Source organism: Diceros bicornis, chromosome 2 (genome assembly GCF_020826845.1).
Source record: "Diceros bicornis minor isolate mBicDic1 chromosome 2, mDicBic1.mat.cur, whole genome shotgun sequence".
In the NCBI taxonomy this organism is placed as follows: domain Eukaryota; kingdom Metazoa; phylum Chordata; class Mammalia; order Perissodactyla; family Rhinocerotidae; genus Diceros; species Diceros bicornis.
The window spans coordinates 5,708,588-5,724,179 of record NC_080741.1 but is presented as its reverse complement, the minus strand read 5'-3'; the positions used below and the strand labels follow the sequence as shown (position 1 = coordinate 5,724,179).

General features: G+C 40.5%; 1 protein-coding gene across 1 annotated transcript in view; it reads right to left on the bottom strand.

Annotated features, from left to right (window-relative positions):
* LOC131411398 (ceruloplasmin-like) overlaps positions 1-12,691 on the bottom strand; it is a 38,423-nt gene extending 25,732 nt beyond the window's left edge. The window contains exons 1-11 of the mRNA XM_058550211.1: positions 12,537-12,691; positions 11,446-11,696; positions 10,079-10,291; positions 9,383-9,553; positions 8,484-8,726; positions 5,693-5,858; positions 4,126-4,256; positions 3,608-3,752; positions 3,401-3,408; positions 3,130-3,341; positions 742-892 (exon numbers count right to left, since the gene is read on the bottom strand). Coding sequence (XP_058406194.1) covers positions 742-892; positions 3,130-3,341; positions 3,401-3,408; positions 3,608-3,752; positions 4,126-4,256; positions 5,693-5,858; positions 8,484-8,726; positions 9,383-9,553; positions 10,079-10,291; positions 11,446-11,696; positions 12,537-12,691 — 1,846 coding nt within the window. The remainder of the gene's footprint in view (positions 1-741; positions 893-3,129; positions 3,342-3,400; positions 3,409-3,607; positions 3,753-4,125; positions 4,257-5,692; positions 5,859-8,483; positions 8,727-9,382; positions 9,554-10,078; positions 10,292-11,445; positions 11,697-12,536) is intronic.
* Positions 12,692-15,592: the final 2,901 nt, after the last annotated feature.

Here is a 15,592-nt window from a genome sequence, read left to right as displayed (position 1 = left end):
CTCACGGTCACCCGAGACAACTCTTTCCTTTTGGATTTGAGGGAACTAAGGCCAGAGAGGCCGTTACTTCTCCAGTGCCATTAAGCAAATGAATGGAACTATTAAGACTAGAGTTCGAGTCTCCAGATTCTAGACCAATCCTTTTCCCTCTACACCTTACAGTCTTTATAAACCAACCAACAAAATAACCAACCAACTCAACAAACACCCCACCCACCCAGTCCACTCATTTGGCAATAGAGAAATACATGACTTTTCTGTCTCACATTTAGCAATAGCTAAAATGTATGCACCAAAAAGGCCTTGATAAATATTTGGTAAATTGAATTTAACATAATCACCTCAGCAGACAATATTTTTATTGGGAAATTATATTTAAAGGAAACATAAAGGGCTGGCCCCGTGGCTTAGCAGTTAAGTGCACGCGCTCTGCTGCTGGCGGCCCGGGTTCGGATCCGGGCGCGCACCAACGCACCGCTTGTCCTGTCATGCTGAGGCCTGTCCCACATACAGCAACTAGAAGGATGTGCAGCTATGACAAACAACTATCTACTGGGGCTTTGGGGGGAAAATAAATAAATAAATAAAATCTTAAAAAAAAAATAAAGGAAACATAAAGCACATTAGCCAAACACAGAGGGGGAAATGGAAGTCTTTCTTGAGTAATCTGTAATTCTTTAGGCAAAATGAAACTAAACAATTGCTCAACGCATTTATCTTGTAAATGAAATGTTCCCTTACAGTACATCTTGTTAGAGTTTTGGAAGTCTGGATCCTCTTTATCCACATTTTCAGGCTGTGTGATAAATGTTCTGATATTTTCATCCAAGAGGAAACTTTTATTTTCATCAAATATTGTGGCAAGTAGGTAAAACTCTTTGTCTATTCCTTTCTGTGGATGAGAATAGACAAACGAATAGACGTGAAGTACAGGTGGTCCATATTCAAAGTCTAGTCAAACGGCTGATCTGCACACAGGATTTCCCATACAAGGGAATTTGTGTAGTCCTGGAAAATCTGATCAAATGACTTCTCCCCTTATGGAAATTTTATATAAGGGAGTGAATCCCAGTGAATGGATTTATCACAGAAATAAAAAGTTGGGAGAAACTTCTATGGCTGTTTTCATACAAAGCTCTTACTCAGTGACTCCTACATCTGACCTCCATAAAACTAAACCGTATAATCACAGATGTTTATAGTGGCTTTTCATAGGATGCTTTGTGGAAAGTAAGTCAAAATGTTTTCAATTCTAGAAAGCCTGCATTTTCAGGGTTTATGAAGAAATTAAATATGTATATATACTTATATTTTTGGATAAAATGTAAAAATTATATGTACTATAAGAATTATGAGACTATTTCATATGACTTTCATTATATAGATGAATATATAGTCACATTTTTAAATAAAATATACATTCAATTACACATATACTTATATTTGGGAATTTATAAGGCTTTATTACATATGAATTAGAAATGCAGGAATGAACTTGGATGTTAGTTCCCTTGTGAGTGAGGAACAAGGGCATCCTCAGGCATTTATGGAGCACCTCCCACACGCTAGAGATGGGCCGTGGTTGTTACAGAAAGTTAATAATTAATGTGCTTTCAAGGAACTTCTAGTCTAGAGGGAGAGACTGGCCAGTAAAAATAATCACACAGTTGAGTGCTGTAATAGAAACCTCCACAAGGAACTAGAGGGCCCTGCGGGAACTTCAAGTAACATTAGAGAATATTGTCTGAAGGGAAGGAAGGGATCTTCAGTCCGAGTTTTAAAAATGTCTCCCCTTTTAGCGGGTAAAACAGTGAGGAAAGACCATTCCAGAGAGAAGGGCAAGGTCAAAGAGATGTGAATTAGCCTTCCTCACTCAGGGACTCGAACGCTAACCCTGCAGTGAGGCCAGAATGGCTTGTGCAGGGTGGGCGAGGGGGCGTGAGTCTGGAGGGACCAGTGGGGTCTGACGTGCTGGCTCCTGAGCCAACAAATGGTGGCGTTGTAACTGCAGGCCCTCCAGGACCAGTTCAACAGACCCCACCTCTTATCAACAGAGTGATTAAGAATTGCCTTTCAGAAAATCTGCAAAGTCACACAGCCAGGGCACGACAAAAGAAGAAATCATGACCTGAAATGACCTGGAGACCAAAGATCCTCCTTCCCGTGGAACCCAAGGACTGAGACACCACCAGAACTTGAAAGTCAGACTCTCCACAGAAGCGAGGAGTCGGTCCCTCATTCAGGAAGACTCAGTGTTAAAATTCCTTCCCCACCACACCGAAAATGTGTGGAACCTTACCATAAACGTTTAGAACCTCACCATAAATGTTTAGAACGCCATCATAAATGTTTAAAATCTTACCATAAATGCTTGAAGCCCACCAATCAAAACCTGTCCCACCAGCATTTGTGCGTGCCAGCCTGTCCTCCCTAACTTCTTAAATTTCCCCCCAAGTCCTGAATCGGGCAGACAGATCTGAAGATCTGTCCTCAGACACGCCCTCTGTTCTCCCTGCAGATTGATCTCACAGAATAAAGCTGATCTCTTTTCCCAAAGGCTGATGCCATAATTAATTGGCTTGTTTATGCACATCGGGCAGAGAACTCCAATTTTGTGCAGTAACAGGGTGATTTTTAGTTTGGAGGGTGCTATAATCAGATTCGAAAGGGAGGGACGTGGAGCTATACTGAAGCAGGATGAGAATGGGGACAGGAGTTAGAGGGTTAAAGGAATTCAGAAGGAAATGATAGTGCCTAAAATAAGGCAGTGGTATTAGAAATTTGGTGACTAATGTTGGAGGTGAGAAAGAAGGAGTTGCTGAGAGAAGTCCCAGGCTTGGTGGTGTCATTAACTAAGAGATAGAATAAAGAAAAAAAGCAGGAGGAGGGCTGGGTGGTGGCTGTCCAGAGGGAGACGAAGAGTTGAAATAGCCAAATGGAGTTAGAGTTGTCTGTGGAACACGCTAGGATGGGTGTACACTGGGCAGAGGAAGAGACAGGTCTGGAGTTGAGGAAAGAAGGGAGTCACACAGAAGAGCTGAAGCTGCTCAATGCCACATTGCCTTTCCCTGCAGTCCCATCTCAGGCAACCTCTCAGCAAGGCACAACAGCCCAAGTCCCATGACTCACTTGTCGGCCCTCCTCTCCAAGACTTCCATTTCTGCACACGAGGAGAGGCCCTACAAGGCCGCTGTTGGTGTCTCTCGTCTGATTTACTGAGGAGTAGTATAACCAGGTCAGGCAGGTGGGATCTGTGGAGGTAGGACCCACGTCTCCTGGAACTTCCCAGGTATAGACAAAGGTTGAGCCAGGATTTACGTGTGAGGAGGGTGGAGGGGTACCTAGTAAGAAATAAACATTTGTGAAGTAGGACCTAGGACCGAAGTACCCTAGTCTAGACTGTGGGATCTCTGAGAGCAAGGACTGTATCTTGCTCAACTTGGAGCACCTTGGGTGACACTTGAAAGGGGCTGAGGGAATCGCTCTGTCACAGTAAGTACACAAAGTTGTTGGGAAAAGTGGGCTACACAATAATTTTGGGAGGCGTTTTATTTTCTTGCTGGGGTTACACCGCAGCATGCCTGGCTCAGACCTCCCTGAGGCCTACTTACCTCCCCTGGGTGTTCTGTAGAATGAGCCCTCGTTGCTCTTGTTGTAGCGCAGTCCATGAGGATGGATGCTGAGCGGCAGGCAAGCATTGTTATAGAAAGTGACCTTGATGATCTGTCCCACCTCCGCCTTAATGACAGGCCCTGAAAGCAACAGAGTTAGCAGCTGTCCTTGGTTTTCATAAATGTAATTATCAGATTGTATTACTTGGGTAAGGTTCTTCTAGGACCAAATTAAAGGGATGATGCTGTGACAGAAATGTGTCCACCTGCAAGAGGTCTAGATGATTCGGGGTCTTAGGAAGTCACTTTGGACCACACAAATATATTACTCTTGTTGGATTTACAGGGACACAAGAATGTTGTTTAAAATTGGGTGAATCAGAATGTATTGTTTTCATAAGGGTATAAGATGACCCCTAAAATCTCTAAAACTGAGTTGATTAATGCTATTTTGATTGCACAGAATATGTGTAAATGGTGTTTATAACCCTGCAAGCTATCAATAGAATTTTACCAAGAATTCCAAGGTGCTCGTCTCTTGCCTTCTGCGTTCGGAAGGAAGCATCTGTGTATTCACGGTAAACTAGTTTTTTGTAAGTTCCCCCGATTCTGGTTGGGCTTTGTTCAAAATACGGCTGGGATTCACTGTTAGAGAAAGTAGATACACAAAGAACTTTTAAATTTACAGTGATCATGTGAAAAGAAAGCAAGAATCTACATACATCTGTTTTAAAGTTCTTGTAATTAGGTATAAAAGCAATGCATGCTCATTGTAAACAATTTGGGAAATAAGGAAAATTATAACGAAGAAAATTAAAATCTTCATAATCCCATCATCTATATTTAACACTGTCAATATTTCCATGGATGTCCTTTCCGTCTTTTGTCTATGTCTGTGTACACAAGTACCTATGTCTGTCTACCTAGTAGCTTACAGATTTTCTTTTGGAATAAAAATTAAACAGACATTATGTCTGATTTTTTCCAGGCAGGTAGTAACAAACATTGCTTTTAAAACAACTATGTGCAGAGATGCTGGAATGTTAAGATGAGAGCTAGCATTCTTATTTTTTTATTCTATTATAATACAATAAAATGGAATCCCTTGAGGAAAAGTGGTCCCTAGTAGTGAAGTGGTGACTTGCGGTGCTAAGACATCCTAGAATTTCACAGCTGGGAGAACCAAGCAAGCCGAAAGAATCTATTAAATCATACTTATTTTAGTCAATATAAAATGAGGGTTGGACCTGACTCTGAATCAAATTTTTGCTCTAAGCGCATATATCTTTCTCACAATTAATAGAAAATGTCCTTTACACAGACTGAATAATTTATTGATGAGCTTAAAATATAAGAAGAGAAAATATTCTCTTGATATTCTTAGTTTCCTCAAATTTTCTGTGAATGAATTAGAGAAAAATAAATACCATGGAAAACATTATTTTTTGGTGGTTTTAGAACTTGATATTTTCTGGAACATAACTATCATTCAATAGACCAGAAGGATTAAAACTCCTGTAATCTTCAAATTGGTAAATATAGTTAGCAGTTGGACTATCAGAAAAATTTTTAGTGCACTTTTAAACGCTGATGCCACAGTAATGTATGTTAGTCTTAGTTTTTGCTCATTAAAGTAGCAATCAGTAATATATTCTTAGGAGTTATTGAGTAAGAAATATTTATATAGTATGATTTAAGGATATCACAGGAAATAACTTAATTGTGCCTTCAGATCTTAGCAGGAAATTATAAATTACACATGAAGAACGTTTTTAAATTTTCGTAAAATTGATGTTGTTAAATGTCTCATAATTATAAAATAAATCCATTTTAAAATTTAGTGCTAGGAAAAAGATGAACAGTAGGTTTTCCTTTGCATTGGCTGCTAAGGCGTTTAAAGAAAAACTGTGTGGCAATGATCCTTAGGCTCAATATTTTCCAATTATTGATATAATTATTTTTCTACCTTTATTTTCAGTAGCTTCTTATTATAAGATGCTGAACCCTTTTTAGGAATAGCTGGCTACAAAATTTCAGTTATCTTTACTTAACCATAAATATTTTAATCTCTGAATCATTACCTTCCAGCTGCTGTTAAATTTTTTTTAGTGAAGAAATCTATGCCAGATGGAGCATAGTTCCAAAGAATTTCTTCAGCAGCAATATAGTAATAGATAACATGTGTCCCAGTAACATTTGTTGAAGGTTTTTGGCAATTCCTCACATTGAAAAAGGCCTGCATACCCTCTGAAAAACAGCAAACCCGAGTAGAGAATGTTATTGAAACATTTTTCTCAGTCCATATATATTTTTAATTTTAGCCAACAATATGGTAACTTCCCCTTTCTTTGAGAAATTTGAGGTATTTTACATATGGAATCTGTGTAAAAACCTAAAACGTAAGAAATAAGTACAAAGACTAGGATGCAAAGATGGATGTTAGAGGAATGGGTATTACTTAAGAATAATAACCAGCATTGGGCCAACTCTTGCATGAAGATGGCATCTGCCTACTGAGAGGAATTTGAGAGTCTATTTGGCCAAAAACATCTTCTCACATGGGTATGAAGTTGCCATAATTATTCACCAATGAGTTAGTTGTTTTATTAGATTAACTAGTTGGCAGACAGGAGGAAAGTCAAGGAGGTACATTTCCATGAGGGCATCAGTGCTGTGTCTGGATTTCAAAGCACTGTTGGTGGCAGTATAAATTAGTATAGACTTTTTGGAAAGCAATCTGGCAGCATTTGTTAAAATTAAAATGCTTCCATTACATGATTTCACTTCTTGGTAGTTAGCCAAAGAAATATTTGCACATATATAAAAAGATACAAATAAAAAGGTGTTAACTACAATATCGTTAATAAATCAAAAAAGTGAAAGCAGTTTAAATGTCTATGAGTAAGTAAATGGTTAAATAAATTAGGATACACCCCAAATATAGAAAACTATATAGCAGGTTAAAAGAATAAGTTAGATGTATGGGGAATGTCATGGAAAAGATTTCAAAACATATTGATGAGCGAAGAAAGCAGGCAGCAGAATATCATATGTAGCGTGACCTACTTACATAAAACAAAACACAAAACATAGCTATGTATTTTTATTTCTACACGTTCATACATATTGGGTGAAAAGGCACAGTAAACAGGTTTGCAAGTATTTACACCCAACTGATTACAGTGATTACTCTCTGGGAGAGAGGTGGGATGGTGGTGGGGTTGGGCTGGACTAATGGTGTATTCTTAAACCAGCTCTCTAAAGAAAAACACAAAAATCTGATTTATTTGCTAATTTTTGTGATGTAAACACTCCCACTGTGGCAAATTTGAAGCTACCAAGAGTTTACCAGCAGGCTTATCTAACTCTTAGCCCTGTCGAGCTGGTATGAGCAGACGCCCATATACTACTGTACCATGTTAGACTTCCACTTTTTCTGCTTGCTGCCCCCCACCTAATTCTCCCTCCCTCCCTCCTCTTCCTTCCTTTCTTTCCAGCAAAAGTCTGTTCATGTATACTTGTAATTACAAAATAACAATGTGAGGAAGTAAAAAAAAAAAAAAAAAAACAACTGTACGACACAGAAAGAGAAGAAACACAGGAGAAAACTCTGCTGTCAAACAGCAGAGAAAACTCTGTGGTCAAGGAGCTTTCAGAAGCTTTCTCGATTGTGCCTAGAGCTGACCCTGTCCTTCCTGCAGTGCTGAGGGGCAGAGACCTGTTTTGAAGGCACCATCTGCCAAGGAGGCAAATAGGAGGAGTGGGGCTGAGTGCATATTTTATCCTGAAAATGATATTCCTTTCTAAGTGTGAACTTTTTTTTTTAAGATTTTATTTATTTATTTATTTTCCCCCCAAAGCCCCAATGGATAGTTGTATGTCATAGTTGCACATCCTTCTAGTTGCTGTATGTGGGACGCCGCCTCAGCATGGCCAGAGAAGCAGTGTGTTGGTGCGCGCCCAGGATCCGAACCTGGGCCGCCAGCAGCAGAGCGAGTGCACTTAACCGCTAAGCCACGGGGCCGGCCCTAAGTGTGAACATTTTTACCACTAAATTCAGTCCTTGAGTTATAATAGCTTGTGTGTGGTTCTCCTTTTCCCCACAGTCCTGGGAGGGACACAGCACATAGGAAATTCTGATAAATATTTGTGGTTTAGTTGTTTAAATAATTAATTGAAGCATGATACCAACCAAAGTATGGGACTTAGAAAAAAGAAAGGTTTTGATCAGAGAGGTAAATTCCATTTTTGTACAAAAAAATAAAAGTTAAATTCTTCAGTTCTAATGACAATCATGTTTTCTGATTGAAAAATGAAACAAAACATTTACATGATTATATGTAGAGTTTGGTCATATTTAAGAATAGAAAAGATCAGTAACTTCATAACTGGCCATCTTATCATTCAATGGGAGTGTGACTAAAGAGGGAAATAAACTAAAATTAGGAGGTTTAGTGAGTACTGGATTAGAATTATTTGATCCTACGTAATTCCTGGCTCTGCATCTTATAGGGTTTTGGGCAAGTGTTTAACCTCTTGGAACTTGTTTCCTCAGTTAAAAAAAAGCTGTAACAATACCCACGCTGTCTGACACTCAGAGTTCTTGTAAGGCTCACAGGCTAATGACGATAAAAGTTTTTTTGTAAAAACAACAACCAAAAAACCCTATATACCTAAAAAGGTTTATTGTCATAGAGTTAAGACTGTCAGAGACCTAGGTTCCAGTCCCAACGTTGTCACTGACCTTCCAGAAGGCAATCCTATCACCTCCTTAGATCTCAATTTCTCCATCGGGAAGATGAGGCATTTGCAATGGGTTGTACCCTTAGAAGTTCTCTGACCCTGTATTATGTAAAAGTAATAAATCCTTACCATATATCTGGCAGCCCACCATCCACTCTCCAGGGCCCTTGGCCACCATGAAGGCATCTACCAGCGAGGCAGGGAAGACGGTAATGGTGTCCTTCCTGTGATTCCGGGAGATCAGCGTTTGTCCGTGCAGGTAGATGGAGTGTGTGTCAGATCCACCACCCATGCCAACAAAATGCCACCTGACCTTGTCCTCTGCACACATGGTGAGATTGGGCAGATTTCCGTACAAGTATCCATTTATTGCTGAAAACACACGTATGGTAACCTATCAAACACGGTAGATCAGGGCCATTTCCTGGTTAGGTAAACCTCACTGCGTCAACACTGTTCTCACATATAATCTACGACAGGATTTGATTTGTGTTTCACAAAAGAGGAGGCCATAAACATCGTGTGTGCTTAGAAGTGATGGGGCACAAAGATTCGGAGTCAAGAGGAGCGACAGTCAGCTGACACGCAGGAAGCAGTGAAGACGGGAGAAGAATAGGAAGAATCGAAGTCTGAGAAAAAGAGAGCCAAGATAAAGGCGACAGAACGCGGGCATCTTTCCCAAAAAAATTCTTAATAGAAGCACATTTTCATAAAATGGCCACTTATGCCTTTGTTCTTTCACAGCATTTTATTACCTTAAAATTGCATCTTTCCTATGCTTTTACCGTCTACTTTTGATCAATATCAGACTTTAGAAAACAGATGCACCTGCCTCACTTTACTTGCTATGAAACTTTGGAAACCGGCAGGATTTACCAGATGTCTTGCATATCAACCAGCAGACCCTGAGTGAAAGACTGAAAAATGTCAACTCAACTAAACAGCTTGAACAAGGCAAGTTACTAATTAGCATCACAGAGGTTAGAATTATAGGATACTGTGAATGAGAAAGTCCTTTTTAATCTTACAGCGCATGTGATTGCTCTCCTGGAAGCCAGGATCACTGGTATTAACTTGGCCAGGTTCAGTGTACGTATTAATGTTGTCATCGATATACCAGCTACTGTTTTCATCAGTTATAGAAAACATCAGAACAAAAGACTGGTCAATATTTTTTTCAGTGTCTCCATCCAGCGTGCCTGAAACAGAAAGAACGGCAAAACTTCCTCTTTGCAATAACTATTTTTGCTATAAAATAAACTGGTGATTCTAACTCATTTGATTTAAAATATAAAAGTAAAATCTTGCACCTGCACAGACAGAGTCCTAAGGAACCAAACATGCAAGGAACAGCAGACAGGCTCTCATCTTCCTAATTCCTCCCACCCTGCTGATTCAACAGGGTGAATCTATAGTAGAGAGATTTCTCTCTGTAGTAGAGAAAGGCGGCAGCAAGTTTGTGCTAAGGCGGCTAAGGTGAAGTTTACCGGGTTTAACTGCCATCTAGTGACCAACGTGCATTATTGGACTGGACCTGAGATGTTGGACTCATGATCGCCGCCTAGTGCTCGGAGTCCAAGATGGCAACTAGACTTTCCTGACTGGAGCCTGAAGGTCGAGGCAGGAAAAGGGAGCTCATTGGAGAGCAAAATTCCCCTAGGACAGCGAGGGAGAGCCCGCATGTTCTGGTTGACTGGCTGCAATAAGACTGAAAAATACATTACCTCTTTTACAAGTCAGAATTGGTCCAATGAGTCCTGAAGCCACATCTTTTAGAGTGTCTACATGGGAGTGGTAAATCCTCGTCACACAGCTACTGTCATTGGGGCCAGGCCCCTGATTTTCTTGCACAAACCACTTGTAAGTATACTGTGTCCCTGGCTCCAGACCGTCATCTTCCTTTTGCAGGCCCGTAGTGTTATCAGGATACAGAGCACCTAGAAAACATAACATGCACTGCGGTCATGGTAACCATTAGACAACACTGTATTGAATGTGACTTATGCTTCCGCCATTAAGCCATAAACGTATGTTAATTTGTATTTTTAGAATAAGGTGTGCATTTCCCCTGTCCTTTCTCCTGTCTCCTGCCTCCCTAGATCCACCTTATTTGGCTTCCACTTGAATGTCCAGCTTGGCTAGTTTCTAGACTAAATTGGAACAAGGCAGGCAGTATATTAACAAACTATCATCACCTTTATTGACAGATCCCACAAACATCTATTGTGCACCCGCTGTGTGCCTAGATCTTGGATAGAGAGATCCAGGCTCCTGAGTTGCCCTCCATCTTTTCTTATTGCAAGTCAGTTAGACACTGACTTGGGTCTTTTGGGACCCAGGGCATCAAGAGGCATCCGCGTTACCTGTGAGTAGCCATTGGAGTCCCCAGTGGCCCTCTGCACAGCTTACATTACCCTGAGCTGTTACCTTGGTTCTGAATCTGGGGCCCGGTTCCTTTTTCTTTCTTCTTCTCCTAGAATTTCACCATAGATCTCCACCTCTGAGGCTAGATCCCTGACATCTATGGATAAAATTCCTTCACTCAGTAGAAGACTTTGAAGTATGGCTAACCTCTCATCCTTTACCCGTGGACCCTCCTGCTCCATGTTGAACACAAAGCCCTATTTGTTGGCATTCTCTTCCCCTCCTTTTCCCACACCATTGGGCGGTTGTGAGTGTAGATGTCTAGGAAAGAAAATACGGTCTGGAAAATAGTGATTTCTCTTGACACTGATGTTTTCCAAGAGGCAAATCCTCATCCACTAGCAAATGGAAACGAGAACAGTGTTTCTGCCAACCTAACATCTAGCTCATGAGTGTCTCCTAAAAATTATTATTATTTTTTTTTGTGAGTGAGAAGTGTGTTTTCTTTCCCAGGAATTGCACAAGGGTGGTCACTCATTTAAGATGAGCAATTGAAAGAGGACTGTCATGGATATAAACATTAAAGACATCAGAAGTAAGAGTTTGCCTTCACCCCAGACTACTCCTAGTTCATAATGATGACCAGTCCACGGCTACCTTGCTTTTCCTGAGGTATCGGGTTCCATAAGCAAAAGCTCAGAAATGTGAAAAAAGAGGATCTGCTTACCTTCATTTTCTTTCGTGTAGGAGAGTCCGTGAGGATGGAGACTATAGATTCTTGAAGCAAAATTTTTTACATGTATATAAATGAAGTCTCCAGTCTCTGCCTTAATTATTGGACCTAAAAATCCCAACCATGATGGTTTCTCAACGATTGTTTGAAATGTATCATCAGTAAACTGAAAATACAAAGCCTTTTTATAGACAGATCCTATCCTATCTGGGGTTTGTTGTAGATATGTTTGGGACTGAAACTCTCTGTAAAAAATAAACAAACAAAAAAAGAGAGAACTTTAACAAATTTTGACTGGAAGGAAAACAATGTTAAATCAACTGAAACTAGAAGCAAGAAGCTTTTCAGCCTAATTTTGATAGAGAAAACTCAGACACTGGAAAAAATGTGGAGAGAGACAAAAAAAGTGTTGAAGGCAAGGAGAGCGTTGGGGCGTCTGATGAAGAGATCAAGCACAAGTGTAGCAAGAATATACATGGCATTTTGGCTTAAAAGACTTACTCAGTTCTTTGTACTGAACCACAAAAAGGCTTCTCACCCCACGTCGAGGTTACTTTAGCTCTCAAGCATTAGAGCAATTCTTATGACTTAGGATAGTTGACACATTTCAATGGATTTGTTGGTAGAACTGAGGGCATTTTGGCCAACAAACATAATAAATCAGAATCTCACTCATAACCTCCAGATTTCCTCCTTTCAATGGTCTGAAGAGAGAAGTCAAGAAGATGCTGCGGTTTTACAATCTCTGCCCTACACTCCATGTCAGAAGGAAAAGTATTGTTTTATAGCTTGAGCACCGCTCGAACAAAATCGATGATAAACACAGAATTAGTGAAGAGCCCTGAAATAACGTGTCACAAAAGCAAGAGTGGCAAGAATCCCAGGAAGGAGCAATTTCTGATTTATATTAATATCTGTCTTCCATGCCGTGCTTACACTAAAAAGACAAAGAAAGTGGTTTCAACAGCATATATGCCCTTAAAGCGTCAGTCATGGGCAATTCTTCATCAGCATTTTATCAATAAGTAACAAGTACCAACTTCTGCTTCTGATAGGAACTTTTTCAAGGCAAAGGTATTACTTACTGATCTTCTGAAATAGGCTTCCCATTGAGCATATTTCTACCAGTAGGAGCATAGTTCCATGTGGTTTCTTTAATGCCTATGTGGTAGTGCCTATCTTTTGCCCAACCTGGAGAACTAAGAAAAGCCAGAAAGGTCAATGGTAAAAGCACCTTCATTTTCAAACCCAGAGCCTGGAGAGGCTACCTGGCTGACCCGTGCCTTCCTTTTATATCCAGGCTCTCTTCCTTTATTTGTGTCCATTTACATATGTCAGGGTTGGGTAAGAGCTCATCACTGGCTTCACCTACGTGCACATCACTTCCTTTCCGAATGCATTTGGCATCCATTAGTCAGGCCACGTGAATTGTTACGCAACCCCTAGAAAATACTGGTTCTTGACCCTGTCAACGTACACTGCCAGTTTAGAGCTTGCTGGAATTACTGGATAGGTGGGCTACCCAGATCGTCCATCATCCCCTGACGATTATTATCTGTTTCTAGATGATAGGAATCACCTCCAGTCTAGACTCCAGCCTCCATTTCCTCACTGTTCCCGTTCATCCTAGAAACCATTCCCAGATTCTTCTTTAAATGTTACTTTTAATAAGTTCTTCTCCTAGATGATAATTTAAATTCCTTCTCATTTAAGATTTTCTTTAAGTCACTCTCAAATTTCTTGACATTTAAGACTACCCATAATCTAGCCCCCAATCTGATATTCCAAGTTTGTCTCCATAATTCACTTAGGGGATCCCTCCCCTCTGGGAAGTTGTCTTATTAAGGACACAGCATGGGGTGGGGGAGAATACATAGGCAGTGGAATCAGACAGCTCTGGGTTCGAATCTTAACTCTGCCACTTAAAAATTGTGTGACCTGTGTGATTGTGGAATTCAATTTTTTCATTTATAAAATGATAATAATATTACTTACCCAATTAGGAAGTAGTAACAATTAAATGAGACTGCACATGTTGTAGGGGAGCTTGGGGCATATAAGAAGCCTGGTACACAGTCAATATTTAACAAGTATAGTTTACTTCCCTTTCCCCATTGGTAGAATGGGCTTTCTGAGCTCATCTTATCACATGCACACCCATTCCCCAGCCTGGTATTCCCTCCCTCCCCTTCTCCCTTCCTTAGTTTATTCAGATTTTCCGCATTCTTCAAGCCTCAACTGATGCTTAGCCTCCTCGGGGAAGCCAACCCTTACCGTTTGGGCCTACAGACATCCCCACTTGCTGAATTCATCAGCCGTGTCAAGGCCTGGCAATTAACCACACAGGGCTTCATATTGTTCTTTAAATTTTCCTGTGGTATTTTCTCTTTTTCCAATAGCTGATAACTCCTATAGATTAGGGACCACTTCTTTTTATTCTGTATATCTCCTCGAGATATCAAACCCAATTTTTTTGGAACCAATCAATAGAGTGCCTTGGCCACGGTTACAATAAGGGGGGAAAGGAGCAGGAGTCTTTGCCATTGATCTGTGCGTCATTGTGTATTGGGACGTCTATTCCTATTCGGTAGTGTTGGAGACTTCACAGTTTGAAAGCCACAGTGGTTTCAACAGTCAGAGTGGCAGAGTGGTACTTTGATTTAGATTTGGAAACTCACAGTTAGAGCTTTTAAGGTAGCGCAATCCTATGGCGCCTATTGTTCTGCAGCGTGCTTTTATTCCTCAACTGTGTGTCTTAGAGACCTTTATGTACCACTACCTAGGAGTCCACTTCTTTCATTTTAATTGTAGCATATTGTTTCTATTATGAATGTACTTCATTTGTTTTTTAAAACAAAATCAAAGTATATTTTTCCTGGGTATACATACAGATATCAATACACACTTAAAGAAATGCTCCAAAGTGTACATATCAAACTAAATACAGCTCTGAGAGGAAGAGAGAGGATTATTATATTTAAATTTTTTTATATGGAGAATACATTTCTATATTACTTAATGTAAAAAATCAACAAAGTATTTGCAGTAAAAAATAATGAGGCTATAAATCTGCCTTTAAGCAACTGTTGCTAAATTGTACCCAGGTCAAAACTTCCAGGCTCTCATATCATAAAGTTTTTCACATTTGTGAATCCTTTGGTGAGTTTTAAGAGGAAGTTGGGTAAACAGCCCACTGTTTCAGTAGATTTTAATGTCACCAGCAGATGTTGGAAGGAATTCGGAAAAGCTAGGCCTGGAGAGACTGAGGTATGTGGAGAAACCACCCACAGGAGAACCAAGAGGAAGGGACTCACCTCTGGCACCCTTTGGGAAATGGTCGAAAGGGCTGGGGAGAAGACCCAGGTCAGACATGCTGAGTCTCCCAAGAGAGGGGTTAGAGATGAGCTCTCTGACCTCAAGGAGGAGAACCAATGGGGTCGGAAGAGTTGGAAGCTAAAGTCTCACAGATTTTGCTCTGGATATGGAAGAACCTTGTAACTTCCCTGTCACCGTGGCCTAACCAGCTGCCATAAAGGATCCACCCATCAGGAAGGAGGGCGGGATTCCTTAAATGGGCATTCAAATGCCCCTTTATCCTGAAATTCTATGACTTCCTTCCTCATCCTCCCAGGAACATTGATTTTACTCTGGAATGTGGATAATAGAAGATCCATTCAGTTGGCATTTTTTTCCTTCGCTAAGAACCCTGATAAGTGCAAAGAAGTCCAGAGCATTCAAATCACACAGATCTCCCTCCAGTTCCTACTCCACCATTTACTGTCTGTGTGATTCTGGATGAGTTACGTAATCATTCGGACCCTGAGTCCCCTTATCTGTAATGCGAGGGTAATAATAATTAAACCTCATGGCTCCCGTGAGGACCTAGCTTCCAGCCTGATACAGAGTAGGCCTTTAAAGACAGTTAGCAACTGGCCCCACACAATGAAAATGGTGTTGGGAAATATTTGTTGTTTGTTTTCGTCTCAACAAATGACTAGGAAAACTGGCTTCTATTTTTTGGGGGGGTTGCGGGGGAGGGAAGCACTTTTTCTTAGGTAGTGTTATAATTTATGCCTTGTCAATATGGAAATAATTTTTGTAGTCCTGCCCTTCCCTTCCTGCATAGCCCTCAGCAGATCTG